The following is a 17,502-nucleotide window of genomic DNA, read 5'->3' as shown; positions in this document are numbered from 1 at the left end:
GATGTGAGAGGATGATAAGCACCAAATGTTGGGGTCTAGTCATGTGAAGATTCACAATGGCCATTTTCTTGTCAAAAGGTAGGTTTACTTAGGGAAGGGGTTACCAAAAAAAAAAAAAAAAAATGAAGGGATATAAAAGACCAGGAATGGTAAATATGAAGTAGAGTTGGGAAAGCATAGAAAGACAAATTTTTTAATAGAATTCATAATTACCCAGGAGAAAGGGAGCTCCCTATGAGGTTGGGGCATCCTTAGTATCTTAAAATAGTTAGAAATAGGATTGAGAAGCATGGTAGGGTATGGGGAGATACCTCATGGTGAGGGGAAGGAATAAGGGGAAAGACACCATGAGGTAGAGTGACGGAAGGAAGACAGTAGCAAAGCCATGAATTATGAGCTGTTTTATAGGGAAAGGGAATTAAAGTTATATATATAAATTTTAACCTCTGATAGAGATTACTTTCATTTTTTTCTTCTAAAGATTTTGGGAAAGTTTTGAATCAGAAATGTTGAAATATGAATGTAGGGTCGGTGTCTTTTCTGAAGGACACTGTACTTCACATATAAGAATTATAGAATGATAAATCTGGAATATACCTTCAGAGATCAGCTTCCTAGCTGAAGTATAATTTAGATTAAATCCTGGCCTTGGTGGCCTTTAAAATCATTGATAATCTTTTTTGAAACTACATGTAAGGCAAGCAATCACAGTACATCAAAAAATTTTTTATTTGAGACACAAAAATGCAAAAATGCTGAGATATCAAACATTTTCTCATTAGCTACAATATTGCCACTATGTACAAAATATTTGATGATAAATGTGCTACACATATAAAAATACAGTATGCATTACATATATACAGTACAATGTGCAAAATGTATGGCATTCAAACATGATATGGAATTAATTTCAGGGGTGCAAACAGCAAATACAAAGGCATCATGGTTTTTTTTTTTTGTTTGTTTTTTAACAGAAAGGCAATACATGAAAGGAACTTCCCCTCCCCCTTTGCCTTATACATACATACATATATATATGCATATATATGTATGTATTTAATAAACTAGTGCTTAAAGAATAGAGTCCTAGAGACTGTGGTATCTTTCTTCTTTTTTCATAAAAGTGAGATGCTAAGACAATGTGACTATGAAAATAAGAAGAGAAACACCTACTACACTCCACATTTCTACTGCAAGCAAAAAATGAAGAAAATTCACTTCCACCTGGAAAGGTTGTTACTACTATGAAATATATATATATATGTATGTATGTATATATATATATATATATTTTTAAACCAACAAAACACAGCTACTCTATTGTACATGGAAACAATTGTAGAATATCTATATCTTTATGAAAAGTTTGACTTCAAATAGTTAACACCTTTTTGGGATTTACTTTGAGATATTCTCAAATTTCAAATACAAAGTGCCTTCTTTTGGCATAATTCTTGGCAATGCCTTTGGTTCCTTTCAAGCAAGTTTGTATTACTGTCTTTTTACTGGAGGATGAGGACTTTTGATCGATACTTAATAATTCCCTCACCCATCTCACAAAAACGAGTAAGTTTGCTTACAACATGACGTACAGAGGTACTTGGTGTATCATTATAAGTGATTGTATTTACTTTGTTAAAGCCTTATCTTCAAAGCAGTTGGCATGAAGTCATTCAGACTCCTATAGCTTTGCATATAAACCCTATTAAATTCTGCTTTATTTGACCACAGCACACTGTGGAATAATTTGCTATTATGTGTTGTCATATGATTGTGACATTTATTAGTAATGTTTGACATACTATTTTCTAACAGCAGTGAAAAACAAACCAGTTTTGTAAACATTTACAGCTTTTGAATTAGAGCTCTCAAATGTAAGATTTTGAGTGGAAACACTTTTTTAAAGATATGTTTTCTAAGACAGTGCAGGAAGAAGTGCCTGGAAAATATATAGACTTGCTATAACAGCATGCAGAATTTGTAATTGTAAAAATTATGCACTGGAAATATTTTTAAATGAACAATATCTAAAGAGCATTTCAACATGTAAGGTTTTAACACTAAAAACAAAGCCAAAATAAACCCAGAAAAAAAAAAATCCGGTTAATTTTCCAGTTTTAATTTAAATTACTTAAAAGTTTAGTTGTCTGTATTAAAGGTGCAATTCAAATAAATGTCATGCAATGTTATGCTTGTCTGCACCTCACATTTATATATCTATACATACATATATTTTACGTATATGCATGTATGTATATATTATATAATGCCCTTCCAGTTAAAGTATTCTGATGGGGGGAGGGGGAGCGCTATTTTTGTGATATGTAACAGGGTAAGACAATATGATCTTGTGAGTAATGTTATTTAATTGATTAACTTTTATACTGGTAGTTAGCCAAATTCCTAAGTAAATGTTAATATATTACTTAGTTCTTCAGACTTGTATTGTGCTTTGCTGATAATAGCTACTGAATACAAAAAGAAAATAAATTACTTTGTGGTGGTGTTATATCCCTATCTACATATGTTCCTGACATTATTTTCCATAGAGATGGCATGAGAATACATATAAGATTCAGGTCCCTCTCTAAAATAGCTTAAAAACCCCCAAAAGCTCTCTTGTCTAAGGCCAAGTTTATTTGCAGAAAATGAATAGATTCCAACAAAGATCATCCATTCATTTTATTCATTTATTGAAGATGGCCATATATGATAGTCACCCTTGGCAATTTTTATTGAAGTCAGCCACAATGATTGGAATGGTCAGCGGCTGTGTATGAACATGTCCTGAGTTAAGCTTTGGTGACAAAAATAGAGATTGATTTTAGTGGTTTTTATTCTGATAAAATAGGGTATTTCTTAATACATTTATGTTCACTAAATTATATGATTGAGCAGAAATATTTTATTTTTCCTTGTCTTCAAAAGGCAGCAGGCAGCAAGTTCAACTTGGTACTAGCATATCTTTTGCAATTCAAATTGTATTGCAAAATAATGTTATCAGTTGGTGACAATTTTTTAAAAAGAAATTTCAAATATTTAGGTAAGATCTCTTCAGTATTACAAAAATATTCATATAAAACACACAAATAATGTTCAAGCAAGAATTCATTCTACAAATTGGGAATACATATGCATAGACATATAGCAAATTCTATACAGTAGTTTGCACATTTCAGGAAAACACTCTAAAGCAAAACCATTTAGCCATTCCATAAGGTTTTCTAATAGATGCTGTTCTGAAATGCACAAGATAATTGTATATCCCCTACAATATAATCTGATAAATTTTTGCTAAAATTATTTTTTGTTTACTCCCCAAATGACCTGATCCATATAAAGTAGAAAGCAAAGGTTGATACTAAATGTTTATAAAGTATGAAGGAGATGTGACAGGGATAAGGGAGAACACACTCAAGAATTAATTAATATTTTCTTGGCAATGTAAAATGTTTTTCAATGATATATAATACCACTTATAAACTATATACATGCGAATTGAAAATTCAACAGTTTAATTTTACCTGGTGCTTTTACTATGGCTAATTGAAACTGACCTTAAATAGAAATTTTTCTTTAGGAAACAAACTCTTTTCTTGAACCCCTCCCTTGTACATTCATATAATAAACATTGAAACAGGGTTAGGGTTATTTTCTTACATTATCATCTTTGGTCTATGATTTACTCAACTGCACATTTTAAAACACAATGATCCTAAACATGATTTAGTATTCTGTAGAACAATAATATTTTGTAATTATGTCTTGCTACCTCTAAAGTGAAAGATGGTCTAATGGAATGGTACATGTGTATGCAGTTAGTAACTAAAGATTAGTTACTAACTGTTGACACACAAGGGCTTAAATACTTAAGTAGACTGCAGCAGGACATATTTATCCAAACTAAACTATTGAGAGTGCTTTCATTCACTACATCATGTCTTTTTGTGAATGACTTTATGTAATAACTCATTTATGGTTGAAAAACAATGTTATGAGCATGTTTCTCAGGACTCCTCAAAAATTTGTTTACAAAGAGGGATTGTGAAAATATAAAGATATTGAAAAAGCTACTATTAATTATAAAATTGATAAATCCCTACAGTCCATGGCAGTTGACCTAATTGTAAGGAATTATTCCAAAGAGATAGTCTTAGTGTTTAGTGTGGGCAATTTAAAAATCAAAAAATCCTTACGAAAGACCAGATGACAAACATATAATAACACTTTCCAAAGTTAAATACTCCTGCCTCACTATTTCCAAACAGAAAGATTTCTACTAGAAAGATATTATCATCAAATATGGTGGAGTCTGTTATCTCACTTGATCAGGGAATGGGATGTTCTGGTTCAACAGATAAAGAATTAGATACTACACATGCAAGGATTACCAATTTTTAAATTCTTCAAGTAAAATAAAATACACAACACTAAAACTACACTAAAACATAATTTAAATCTCTGACAATTCCAGAAGGCACTTCAGGATCTGGTGTTGCTTCAAAACTATGAAGTGCCAATTAACAGAGAGTTCCAGTGTTCTGGGTGATCGAATGATGAATAAACACAATTTTACCATGCTTAGTAAAATGTATGAAACTGAAGAAAATTCTGAAATGAGAACAACTTTTAGTTAAAAACACATTAGAGAAAAGCACATCTAGAGAAAAGATTCATAAGTCCTTTCCAAGCAAAGAGCCTGATCAATTCCCTGGGAAATTTTTATGGGAATGTCTGTCATTGAATGAATTACAAAGGCAGCATCAAATTTGGATGCAGGGCTCATACAGATATGAGATAGATGAAGAAATGCCATTGTACTAATACAAATTGCAAACACTTATAGTAGGTTTCAAGCTCATCTATTTTCACTTCCTTATATATTTATATAACCATTTAAAATTATGAAATTTTGCAGTGAAGAATTATAGAAAATCCTTAATCTTCACAATAATCAAATATGGACTGGTCCAAACAAAAACCTCCAGTTTTTTAGTTTTAGACATTCTGCTCCTTTAACATTACTTGAAGAGTTAAGAGTTCTTATATAGTATCCAGTTACTAAGCGCTTGAAGCTTCAAACTGGATTATCAGTTGCAATGAACAAAAATCAAAGCAGACAAAAGTCTCTCTTCAAAAGTGGGCCCTTAAAAATACCTTAGTAATCATTATAGGAATGTTGCCAGATACTTTACATATTCTTCCTTTGTTTTCTATTTTCACCTGACCAGGTCAAAAAAAGATTTAATGCTAAAGTTTTCTTTTTCATTCTTTGAGATGGATTTGGCTAATCAGAAATATAGTTTGTAAGAAAATAAATGAAGAACAAGTAAGTCCTCTAGGTACTCTAGAATTATTAAACAAACAGAACCACAGAATATCTATATTCCCACCCTAAAATACTCTGTACAAATTATAAGTCAACTAGTATACAAATGTCTGATATACATATTAGAAATCAATCTAATCAAGCCAGAATATCCCTAAATTTCAGTGTTATCAATATAATCTGGACTTTTTAGTGGCTTGTTCATGATAGTAATTTTGAAAGAAACTCTCTGTTTATAGTGAAGTTTTCCCATAAATTTAAATTTGGAAATCCAAAGTATGATTTCAAAAAAGTCACAAAGCAAACCACAGTAACAACAAAAACAAAAATTTCAAAAGGACTCTGAACCAGAAGACATCACCCATAAGGGTCTTTGTCCCTGAACTGGCCAGGTCTCTTTCTTGCCTTTTATCTCCCCTAATGAATCTTGACTTTGGCTCAGGCTTTTTACAGGAACAATCAAGTGCAGTGATTTCTTAACTTCCTCTCAAACTAGCTCTTTGTTTCTGCTTTAAACTGAAAATCAAACTCAAAGTGAGCTGTTTGCCTTTTATTCAGAGTCTTAAAGTAACCACAGAGATTTAAATGTAGTTGATTTAATATCTATAAAGGACTCGCTGCTATTTTCTACAGGTATTCTTCTTTTCCATGTTTTGTCTAGTGGTAGATTTCATTACTGAGGTCCTTGTAGCAATTATCTTTTTCTTGACTGTTATACTTCTCAGATGGCCCTGTACTATTATTATTAAATCATAGAAAAAGTTAAGAGAAATTCACTGCTAAATACAATGAAGTGTTGCAGAATTTGTTTCAGGACTATCACCTTATATTCATTCATTCTGTGATAACGTTTTAATTGCAAAGCTGCAGTCACAGGCCTACCCTTAAACTTGCCTCCAAGATAGTTATTTACATGTTCTTATTATTATCTCTATTAAGTTCTGAGACCAAAAATACCCAATTCTAGTCCCAGTGTAACTGTAGGTCTTGTGGATCTAAAAAGTCAGTGGAAAACATACTTGGAGCAGTAGAGCTGAGAGGAGTAAGCCCTGATGAGGAGCTAGGCATAGTAATGTCTAACCATTCCATATTGTCTAAGTTTGAATCAGGAAGGTCAAGAGACAAACAGGAATTATTTGCAGCAAACTGTGCTTCTGAAGTTTCCATAGGAGAATGTGAATGATCCAGCATGCCAGAGTGACTCAGTAGATCATTTTGGAGATCTTCAATCAGAGAGAATGATTCTCTGTCCTCGTTGTTAGTTGTTAGTTGAGGAATTTCACTTGAAGGTAAAGTTCCATCTAAGAAAGCTTCTAGTTGGTTCTCTAAACTGATAGACAAACTATTGATTGGTTCTAAGGATATTGGTGGTGCCATTTGGACTTGGGGTGGTGGTCGTGATACCACTGTATTTACTGGCATTGTGGTGATATTGGCTGTCACTGGTCTCATTTTGGAAATAGGAGAAGGCTCTTCTTTTATAGGGAGAGAAATCTCTGTGCAAAAAAAAGTTTGTTTGTTTTTTTTTTAAATAAAACAAAACAGAAGACTTTTAATTATTATTTAGCACAATCTATTAGAAAAAATAATTTTGCCTTTATGTGGCACTTTTCACCAAGAAGCTGAATGACTTGATCCAATTAGCATAAATCTGTCATAGAGCTATATGACATTCTTACTCATAGTTCCTCAAAGAAAATATATCCCATTAACTTAAGTGTATTTCTTGAAGTGCTTGAACTAACGGATCATTTTAGCTTGAAAGCTTGACATATGATGTTCATATTCTGAAATGTTTATCATTTTTAGGACAAGTAAATAAGTTTAGAGTAATTATATTTCATTAGGAGGCAGTGCTTCATTGAGGGATGTGTGTGTAAAGTATGTGTTTTAGACCTAAAACATTAGAATTAAAATTGGGAAGTTTTTGTCAATTACATAATTGATTTGCCTATTTCAAAAGTACTGATATCTTAAAAATTAATTTCATTAAAATTTTCTTAAAGCAGCAAGGCATAAAGTTCTTTTAGCTTACATTATAATGAAAGTATCTGCACTATATGGGTTTTTTTTCTGCCACTTCAACATTTTACTTTTAAAAAAAGCACTATCACATAATTTATTCTTTTTTGTATTTTTTATGGGATCATAGCGGCATATGATACATTTTACCTTTTTCTTTGAAGCTGATTATTTATTTGACTCAACTTTAAAAGTCTGATGATTAAGCAATGACCTGAACAAACACTAATCATGACATCAGGTTATGTTATAATTTAAAATGTCATCTACTATTAATAATAGTACCCACCCCATTTCTCTGAATATCATTAAAGAATTGTACTCTTTAAATTGAGAATCTGACTTATATAATTTGTGTTAATTTATGTCTTCCAAATGTCAATATTCCATAATGTCCAACATAGATGGATTAGAATCGTATTTAATCTCAGATCACTAAGTAAACAAACAACTGCTTATGATATTGATAATTTAATACAATCTGATGTATGCTATTCATGTTTATTCTCATTCTCTGGAGTCAACCCTAGAACTGTTTTGAAAAGCAGAAATGCCATAAATGTTAAGGATATTGCTGAAATTTTAGAGAATATTCTACAATCCACTATTTTAATCACAGGGATTTTCATTATTGGTAGTTTTGACAGCAACATAAAGAAAAACATAGTAAAAACTGAGGATCTTTATGTTGCTGTCAAAAATATCAAAAACTTTTTAGGTAAGGAGTCTATCTGAACCTCAAGTAAATTTTTTCCCCAAATATTTTTAATTCCTAATTTTAGATTTGCATTTTATTGTTTTTTAATGGCCAAAGCCCTTCATACCTTGTTCCCCACCTTCTATACTTTTTCTCTTCCCCATATAATCTACAAATAAGTAACACTGGCCTTTTTATTATTCCTCACAAAAACCCTTTATCTCCTAACTTCAGACATTTTCATTAGCTGTTGTCTTCCATGCCTAAAATTCCCTTACTCCTCTGCTTCACCTTTTGTATTCCTTCAAGGTCTATCTAAAATCCTATTGTTATAAAAATATATATATCCTTCATTTCTTCTTAATTCCTCCTTACCAACCAACTCTGTTACTTATTTTCAATTTATCTTGTATATATTTTATCTATAAATAAAATTGTTTTCATGTTGTCTCCTCCATTATTATAGTCTTTTTAATATTTTCTGTGCTAGTCTGCTAGTCCTTAGTACAAAGTAGGCCTGAATTAATTATTTAACTTATTATTATTTTTTGTTACTGAAATAAAAGCATGAAATACTTAATTCCTTTAATTTCTCAAGTTGGAAATTTTCTATGGTAGTTTAGGCATGACACGAACTTAATCTGTTTTTCAAAGTCAATACAGTTCTTGAACTTATATATGACTTATATATGTAAATATGCTGTCAAGTTTTAATAATATGCCCTGTGCATACCAAATGTTACAAATAAAATGTCAACCTCAATATCAATATTTTTGAATAATAGGTAGTGAAGTTGCTGAATCTTTCTTATTTCTAACAATATTCCTAAACTCCATTTACCCTCAAGTGTCTCAGAATCCTCTGAAACATTCCAATCTTTGAAACATAAATTTTATTATACTTATTGTAAAAATATAGCAATTGAGGAAGGAAGGTCACACATAGCAATGTGAAATGCTATAGTAAGAATTCTCAGGTTTAAAAAGAATCACAGCATTTCTTTTTAAAATGCAGAACTTTAACATTTCATTTATGCTTTATTAATATTACTACAGTACAGATCAGTTTAATCTACTTCTTACAGTCATTGTGGAATAATATTTTAAGTTTCTTTATTGTTCTTTTGGATTCCTATGATTTTTTGGTATCTTTCTAACTAATATCAACAAACTTCCAAAAATAAAAGTTTCAATCTGCCATTTTGCCATTATTTTTCTTTTCTAACATGTAGATTGGTGAAAAATGTTGCCTTTAAAATATAACAGCTGTATTTTTGCAGTGCCTGAAATACAATCAGTGCCTTATTTGTTAATAAATTTCTATCATATATATAGTGCTTTTTAGTACCTTACCATTAATACATTTTCTAACATTTTCACTGGCCAAAAGGAAAACCTTGAGCTATGTAAAAACTTTGAATTTTACTGTATTGATATATTCAATAATATTGAATTATTATTCAATTAAAATTAAAATTATTTTCCTGTTTCTCATTGAGAAAACTAGAAACTAACTTCTTTTCTTGAACATTTTCTACTGAAACTTTTTACTCACCTCCACTTTTAATGAGGATATCAAAGAGGTCATCCATCTGTTGACTATGTGCATTGGAAATCTACAACAGAAAAAATAAAGATTAATTTCCTTTTTGCAAAGAATTAAATTGAAGCCACCTAAGAAAACTATACAATGTTTTTAAGATTGTCTTATTTGGTAGAGTAGAAAATAGTTTCAGAGAAGGCAAAGAAAACCGTCCATTGTCATAAGGCTGGTCAATGGCAGAAATAAGTCTAGGAGACAGGTCTTCTGAACTAGTTCAGTGATATGTCAAAGCTAGCTGCTTCCATTAGTTCTAATAAGACTGCTATTTTTATAATTGTCTAGAGATTTTATTTTGAGAATTATAGCAGTAAAGGCTTTGTGAAAAATGTCTTCAAATGAGAGTTTTTTTGCTTCTTTCCACACCTTTACTAGCCAATTTTTTCCTTTCTACTTTGCTTTGGGAGAGAATAGGAACACAAAGGAAGCAAGGAATATAAAGATACAGAAAAACATTGAGATCACATCTTAGGGGAATAAATGTCATGTGGTAATGGTGACCACAGAATGAGACTATTCTGATTGTCAATTACCCAATTTCCTTTTTCAAAAATGAAACATAATTCTAAACAAGCTGTTAAAATTCTCCTCCCCATGCCATCAGCATGGTCTGTATCATTTGCTTCATGCCTGACTGAATAAAATTTGACAAAAAGAGATCTGATTAGCAAGCTTCTAGTGTTCTTCATGATTCTGAGATGACACATTCAAAAAGATGCTGGCATCATTTTCCATTAGACTATCTAATAAAAGACTTTACAAGCCATATAATCATGCAAAAAGTGGGAAAGTAGAACTTTAAATATCTGCCTCATAATTTATTTTATATTCAGAACATGAACTATATATGTGAATTTCTCCTATATTATAAACAAACTTTAAATCTCGGCTTTTTTTTAATTACTGCTGTAAATAATACTTACTCATTAAACAAATGACATGCCATTTAAGCCGCAGTTACCTTAAAATGAGCAATCTATCCATAGGAGTAAGCATATATTCCAAAATTGTTATGTTGTACATGTAATCAAGAAAGTCTAATGCTACACTTTCAAGTTTTGCCATTCAATTTAATTGCCAGCTTGTGACTAGAGTGTAACAACAAAAACAAAGAACCTCACTGGACTCACTTAGCATATACCAGTGACAGAGAAATGATGCTGAAATTTGCCTCACTATATAAATATTTACTCTGAAAATCTCCAAGTGTTCTTATCAGCACCCCTCAAGTCAAAGAGACCCATACTTTTGTTTTTCTGGTATTCTCTTAATAAAGCAGTGAAAATCCTACATTCATCTAAGCTTCAGAACAGAATTTAACATAACTGAGTGCTACATTTCCATTCCTTTGGAGTCCACTTGGATTACTGCCAATATGGCTTACTGCCTCACTGTAGTAGAAATTCTATCAACTGGATTCAATACAAAATAGCAAAAGCTAAGGATAAATTAAAAAAAAAAAAAGGCTAAGGGTTATCACTTCTTACAAAGCACCAATGGGGGAAAAAAACAATGATAGTAGGGGATCACACCACACACTGTATCAGTGAGCCAGGAGTCTTTCAAATGAACTCTTCTAGACAACAGGAAGAAATAAATGAATACAATCTAACTGCCAATATGCCTTCACTGTCCCATACTATGTTATGAGCCAGAACTTGAAATAAGGTGATAAACTCAATGGAATTGATAGAAACAATGCTTAAGTTAACACTTTTGGGTGATTTTGGAAGATACAATAAAAGATTGGATTTTAACTCCTGGTTGTATTTGGAGTGATTATTACTTTAAACTGAAACTAAGGCTGCCTCCAGAAAACCTCCCCAAGAAACCTACTCCAAAAGAACATCGCATTTTAGAAAAGAAGAGAATACCACAATACTACTTACTTCTGCCAAGGAAAATTCCTTGAGAATGTCCTTGCCTTTCAGTTACCTTTTTCCTCTCTTTGTTGTACCCTAGCTCTTCCCTCTCATCTTTCTTATATACAATCTACTCTCCAAAATAAATATCCAGCAGATACAATAAAAAAGAAATCAATTCAAACATTAGAACAACCATTACTACTTTGGCTTACTACTTGCTACTCAAGCTCAGGCATAGAATTACCTTTTCTTTCTTTGTTCATGTAATTCAAATTATAATAGCTTTTCTCTTTTTTGGGAGGGGAGTGGGAAAGGAGAGGAGGCAATTAGAGTTAAGTGACTTACCCAAGGTCACACACGTAGTGTCTGAGGATGGATTTGAACTCAGGTCCTCCTAACTCCAGGGCCAGTGTTCTACCTACTGTATCACCTGTCTGCCTCATAACAGTTTTCCTTATGACCATATAACATTGTTAATTTCTAGTGGAGTTTTTATGTGTGGATGCTTGCTGCGCATATGTAAAGATAATATCTGAAATTTGGCTGCCCCCATGCTCAAACAAGACTTTTTATGTTTGGAGGATGTTTCTCTGCCAAAGATAGATTAAAAAAAGCTTATTACACAAGATGGTTTTCAAACTTTTATTCAGTAAACAAAAAGGTCTCTATAACCTCATGGAATTTACAATTTAATTGGGAGATAAAATAATATGTGTAATTTTACATATATATGATATAGATATTTATACATATATATCACAAAGACATATGTAAGCATATAAATGTTGACAGAATTAAAAGGTCAGTGGATTTTGAGTTCATTCATAAAGGCAAATGGAGCTCAGTATTGAAGTGGAAAGTTTGGATTATCAAAAGTCCTGCAGGTAAGCATGAGCAAAAGCTTGGAAAGAGGCAGAATGAACAAGGTATGAAGGCAACATGATGCTACCTAGATGCCAAAAAGCCTTGTGGAGGCTTTTTGCAAAGGAAATGTAGGGCTGGTTACAGATCCAAAAAGCTGGAAGGTTTTTGGGGAGATAAGGAATCTAAATTAACAGATTTTTCCATTGAAAAGAAAAGCAATGATGAACTTTATTTTTGAACATGAACAAATCTAGTGTAATTGTTTTGACTCAACATAGATTTAAATTAATACTGATTACCAATTTTACTGCTTATAATTCATAAATAATAATGAAAGTTTATTGTTTCTCACATAGCAGATACACTTGGTTCAAGCAAGGGAATCACTAAGATATGGTGAAAGCTATAAAGATATAGAAAATTTCACTCAGAATATTTTTTATAAGCTGCTAATCATGACTAGCCTTTTCTTACCTCTGTATGTGAAGATGACTGTATGTTTCGAGTCTGCTTTATGGCTTCCTCATATCGTGGGGGATCTTTTGTCTTGGTGACTGTGTTGCCAAATAGAGAGTGTTGTATGATAAATTGCTGAGGTTGAGAAGGAGAACCAGGCTGGGCCAAACAAAGTCGAGAAATATGTTACTGTAATACCCAAATCTGTACTCTTTCTGTATACTTTTCATCAGAAACAGTGAATAGCCAAATAATGCTAACAAAGAATGCTTATTATGCTTTAAACAGCTTAACACTGTGAAGCAAATAGCAAAAGTAGTTTCTAGCAAATATTGCTACATATTTTAACAATATTAATATATTTTATGTTATTTACATTTTTAGTATGTATTATATACACATACACACATATATTTTAGAAGATTCCAACAAATACAATTTTCCATCTTTTCTATTTAATTATTCATAATATAAGTACAAAGCCATGGTTGGCATATTTGCAGTAAGGGATTATATTCGCAAATAAATGTATTCAGTGTGAACACTGCTACATGACAAACAGAAGATTACCTTGTTGGTAGTACTAGGTCCATTTTGCACTGAAGGAACCTGAGTATTCCTGGCCTGAAGAACACTGTTGGATGTGTTATTAATGAATGGCTGCTGAACTGTTGTTACAGGTGATCTCTGATAGGAAAATACTGTATTTGATGCTGAGCTAGATGGAAAAACCTGAAATGGATCAACATTTTCCAATCAATTTATTGTTTCTTGAATTATTCATGAACAAAAGAAAAATTAACTTATGAAACTTAACAAGTTAAACCACTTGCCAACTTAGTCAATTTTGTGTCTCTGACACTGATACCAAGGGGCATATTATTGTCAGAGAGCATCACATTTTTTATTCTTTTTGATGTCTACATTAAAAGATCAATAAAATCCAAATATCCCTTAGCTTCTTTTAAAAACTCACTATGATTCAATCTATAAATTTATTTTGCTCTTTCTTAAGCCTATTTAAATGTTTAAACTTAGAAGGAATTTTATGTGCTCCATGAATTAACCACTTGCTGTATAAAACTGTATCTAACAAACATCAAAGACCCACTGATTGTACTTTTAATCTTTCCAAATAATAGGTTCTAATGACAAAAAAATTTTACTAATGAAATGAGGAAGAAACATCTAGTTCTAGAGTTAGGAAGGCGGCCCCAAAGGAGGGAAAAAAGGATTTTTTTTTAACACCCAAGTCTTTTATATATTTAAATTATTAACTTTTAGATAATGTATAATGAAAAAGCATCATGGACTAGATTTAGAGTCAGGAATACTTAGGTTCAACTAACACTTTAACTAATGTGTTAACCTGGGAAAATATCTCATTTTCCTTTACCTGTAAAATGAAGGAATCTAAATGGCTTCTGAAGTTCCCCTCTAGTAGGCACTCTGGGCTTGGTGAACAATCATTTTCTAATAATTTATCATTCAGTCCACAACATCTGATCACTTATTGTATGTTTAACATTGGTAGACTTTCTCAGAGTTAATCCTAAAAGAATGCATATACTTATATTTGAGTTAAGATAAAACTTCTATCTGTTCTCCTAAGTCAACAAAAAAAGTTATTACTAATTCATTAATGGATATCAATATGTGTATCTAATTGCCAGGATATAAATCCTTTTTTCATGTATATTTTTAAAAGGTATTTTCAGAAGAATACTGTCATATAATATGGTAATAAAAAGAGCGTTGACATGGAGATGAAAGACCTGCACTGTCTTAGAACCTTGAATAAATTAATTGATCTTTCTGTATCTGTTTCCTCTGTAAAATGAAGAGATTTTAGCTCTTACATTTCTAGATCCTATGATTATATTCCTCATTTTTCTTTTACAAGGATATACTTTTTATAGCTCCATCTAGTGGATAATCAGAATCCTACTAGAATTCTAGCAACTTTTGTCATTCTTTTAAAAAATAACTTAAAGGCACCTCTCATTTAATGACTGTTATCAAGGTCATGTAAACACAGTTAGTGTTAGAGCTAGGATGGTGAGCCAGTTCTGATAGCTTCCAGCCTAGAGAATTACTGAATATAAGAATTAAAAAAGGGAACTTTCAGAGGTCTTTTAGTCTAATCCATAGCTGAACAAAAATACCTGCTATAGTTTATCAATAGTCATCCAGTTCATGCTTGAAGACCTCTAATGAGGGAAAATTAATTTACCAAGCTCTATCCCATTTTTGTTTAGCTCTATTAGAAAATTTTTTTTAATAGCATCACATCCAAGTCTCTCCCTTTTTTTGCGATGTCTATTTGTTGTTTGTAGTTTTGTCCTCTAGAACCAAGCAAAATAAATTTAAACCCCTTTGTCAACTAACATATAACAATTAACTCTCCTAAAGCATACTCCTTTTTAATCTACACATACTGATTCCTTCAATTTATCTGCATATGGAATGATCTCAAAGGATTTCTTCAAGGCCATTCCAGGTTGCTTTCTGCTAGATATGATAAAGGTCATCAGTGTCCCTCATAAAACACCATTCCAAATGCTCCAGGAACCAAACAATATCCAGACATCACCGAATCAGAACTATCACCTTTCTGGTCTTGTTTTGCTTTTCTTAGATTTTATGACTGCCATTATCATACAACTGACAGGTTGTTTAAAAAAAATACTATTAATACTACTACCCTCCCTTCATCTTGTACTTATGAAATTGATTTTTTCAACTGATATGTAACATAACATTAGTTTTCTCCTTTTAAATTATGTTCTAGATAATTCCCTAATATATTAAGATCTTTTTAGTCCTGACTTGTCATCTAATATGCCATTAATTCTTTATAATTTTGTGTCATTTGCAAATTTGTTAAGTTCACAATAATGTCAAACAAACATAAGGGGGCTCATTTTTACTAGAGACCTCAATTTTCAATCAAGTCTGGCCATTTAAAGAGTTCTAAATTCATTTAAGCTACTATCTAGTCCAAACCTCCCCATCTTGTTATAAGTTTTGCTAAAAGCTAGCTCAAGTATATTTGTATTTGTATATATTTGTATATTTGCATTATTTCTTGGTTTACCAGTTTAGTAGCAAAAAAAGTAAAATATTCTTGGATGGATCCATGCTGGCTTAAAAAAAAATCATCATCTCTATATATTTAAACATGATCTATAAAATATATTCTAAAATTTTGCCATTGATCAAAATTGGACTTACTGAGTTTCAGTTCTCAGATTCTACTCTTTTCCCTATTTTGAGAATTGGAACATTTATCTTTTTCCAGGCCTGAAGCACCTCTCCTAGTCTTGTTATCTATCAGATAACTGATAATGGCTTAGTCATCACACATTTTTTTTCAAAGTACATTTAGGATGTAGTTAATTTGAACCTAATGACTTTTTTTTTTCTGATGAGAAAGATTTTATTTTTAAAACTTTCTTGATCTGAATTTTTGAAAAATACAATTGAAGATATATGCTTTCACTTAGAAAGATTATTTGAATAGATTTTGGAGGATTGCCCATCTCTCCAATTAAGAGTTGTGCTATAAATTATTCAGGTAACCTGGAGAGTCAGATGTTTTATGTATCATTCCCTATTCTTGGAGACAAAAAAGTTAGAATGACTTATTATTTTACAATAATAGATTGATATTCTGTGTCTAAATTAAGTAGATGGCACAGTGAAGAGAATGCTGGCTTGGAATCAGTAACAGTCAAAGTCTTAAGTACAAATCCAGTCTTAGCTACTTACGAGCTGTGAGATCCTGGGCAAGTCAGTTAACCTTATCTGCCTCAGCTGTAAAAGGTGCCAAGGAAAGAAATGCAAACCACTCCAATGTCTTTGACAAAAAAACCCCAAATGGAATTATGAAGAGTTGGATATGAATGAAAATGACTGAACAACAAGTCGATGTCTACTGCTCCACTTTAGTAGTTACAAACCTTTCTTATTTGTTGAGGCTGGTTGAGTACTTGGTTGAAATTGTCTTGTTTTGGATGGGATGTTTGGGTTAAGCCAGAGGGAGATACAGGAGCTGATATTTGGGGCTGAGTTGTAATTCCTACTTGTGGTGGAGCCTAGGAGAAGAATAATAAGTTATTCATTTAACCATGTGAAGACAAAAGTTAAAGAAAAAGCAATGCTTTCAGAGCCTCGTTTATAGTAAATCCGTAAGAATAAATAGTTTAAGAGACAAGTATTAATGATTGTGCTACTGTCATTTATAGATACCAATGAAGATTTAACTGCCAGATTTTTGGATGCAGAAACTTAATTTTCAAAATATGCCAAGATAATTGTTTATTTTAAATTTTAATTGTTGTATTTTAAATGACAGAATTTGGTTTTGTTTACATGTTCCTAAGAAATCCTAATCCAAAGACTAGAACTTATGAATCCGTTATTTTTCCTTAAAAAACAAACAATTCACAGCAACTGTTTTTACTTCACTATTTTGAGAAAACAAGAAATTGTGATAAAAGGAATGTATAGTAATCTAATCATGATAAAATCATTTAATAATCTCATTGTTTTCTTACAAAGATGTACTTGAGTCCTGTTTACATTTTACCTTGTTCATCTATTTAGATAAAGCTTATCCAAATGATTTAAGGTATAAAATATGCAGAACACAAATAAATGTCTA

General features: G+C 31.6%; 1 protein-coding gene across 6 annotated transcripts in view; it reads right to left on the bottom strand.

Moving 5' to 3' along the window:
* Positions 1-705: 705 nt before the first annotated feature.
* Positions 706-17,502, bottom strand: part of MRTFB (myocardin related transcription factor B) — a 140,501-nt gene continuing 123,704 nt past the window's right edge. For 5 of the 6 annotated variants that reach the window (XM_051963071.1, XM_051963104.1, XM_051963054.1 and 2 more), the window contains 6 exons: positions 16,799-16,933; positions 13,407-13,568; positions 12,855-12,995; positions 9,607-9,667; positions 6,352-6,828; positions 706-4,614 (listed from right to left, as the gene is read on the bottom strand). In XM_051963071.1, coding sequence (XP_051819031.1) covers positions 4,457-4,614; positions 6,352-6,828; positions 9,607-9,667; positions 12,855-12,995; positions 13,407-13,568; positions 16,799-16,933 — 1,134 coding nt within the window. In that variant the 3' untranslated portion in view covers positions 706-4,456. The remainder of the gene's footprint in view (positions 4,615-6,351; positions 6,829-9,606; positions 9,668-12,854; positions 12,996-13,406; positions 13,569-16,798; positions 16,934-17,502) is intronic. The other variant, XM_051963090.1, reaches the window with a different exon arrangement.

The sequence above is a fragment of the Antechinus flavipes genome, chromosome 1 (assembly GCF_016432865.1).
Source record: "Antechinus flavipes isolate AdamAnt ecotype Samford, QLD, Australia chromosome 1, AdamAnt_v2, whole genome shotgun sequence".
NCBI lineage: Eukaryota > Metazoa > Chordata > Mammalia > Dasyuromorphia > Dasyuridae > Antechinus > Antechinus flavipes.
The sequence above is the reverse complement of the archived record's forward strand: the minus strand, read 5'-3'. Positions and strand labels throughout refer to the sequence as shown.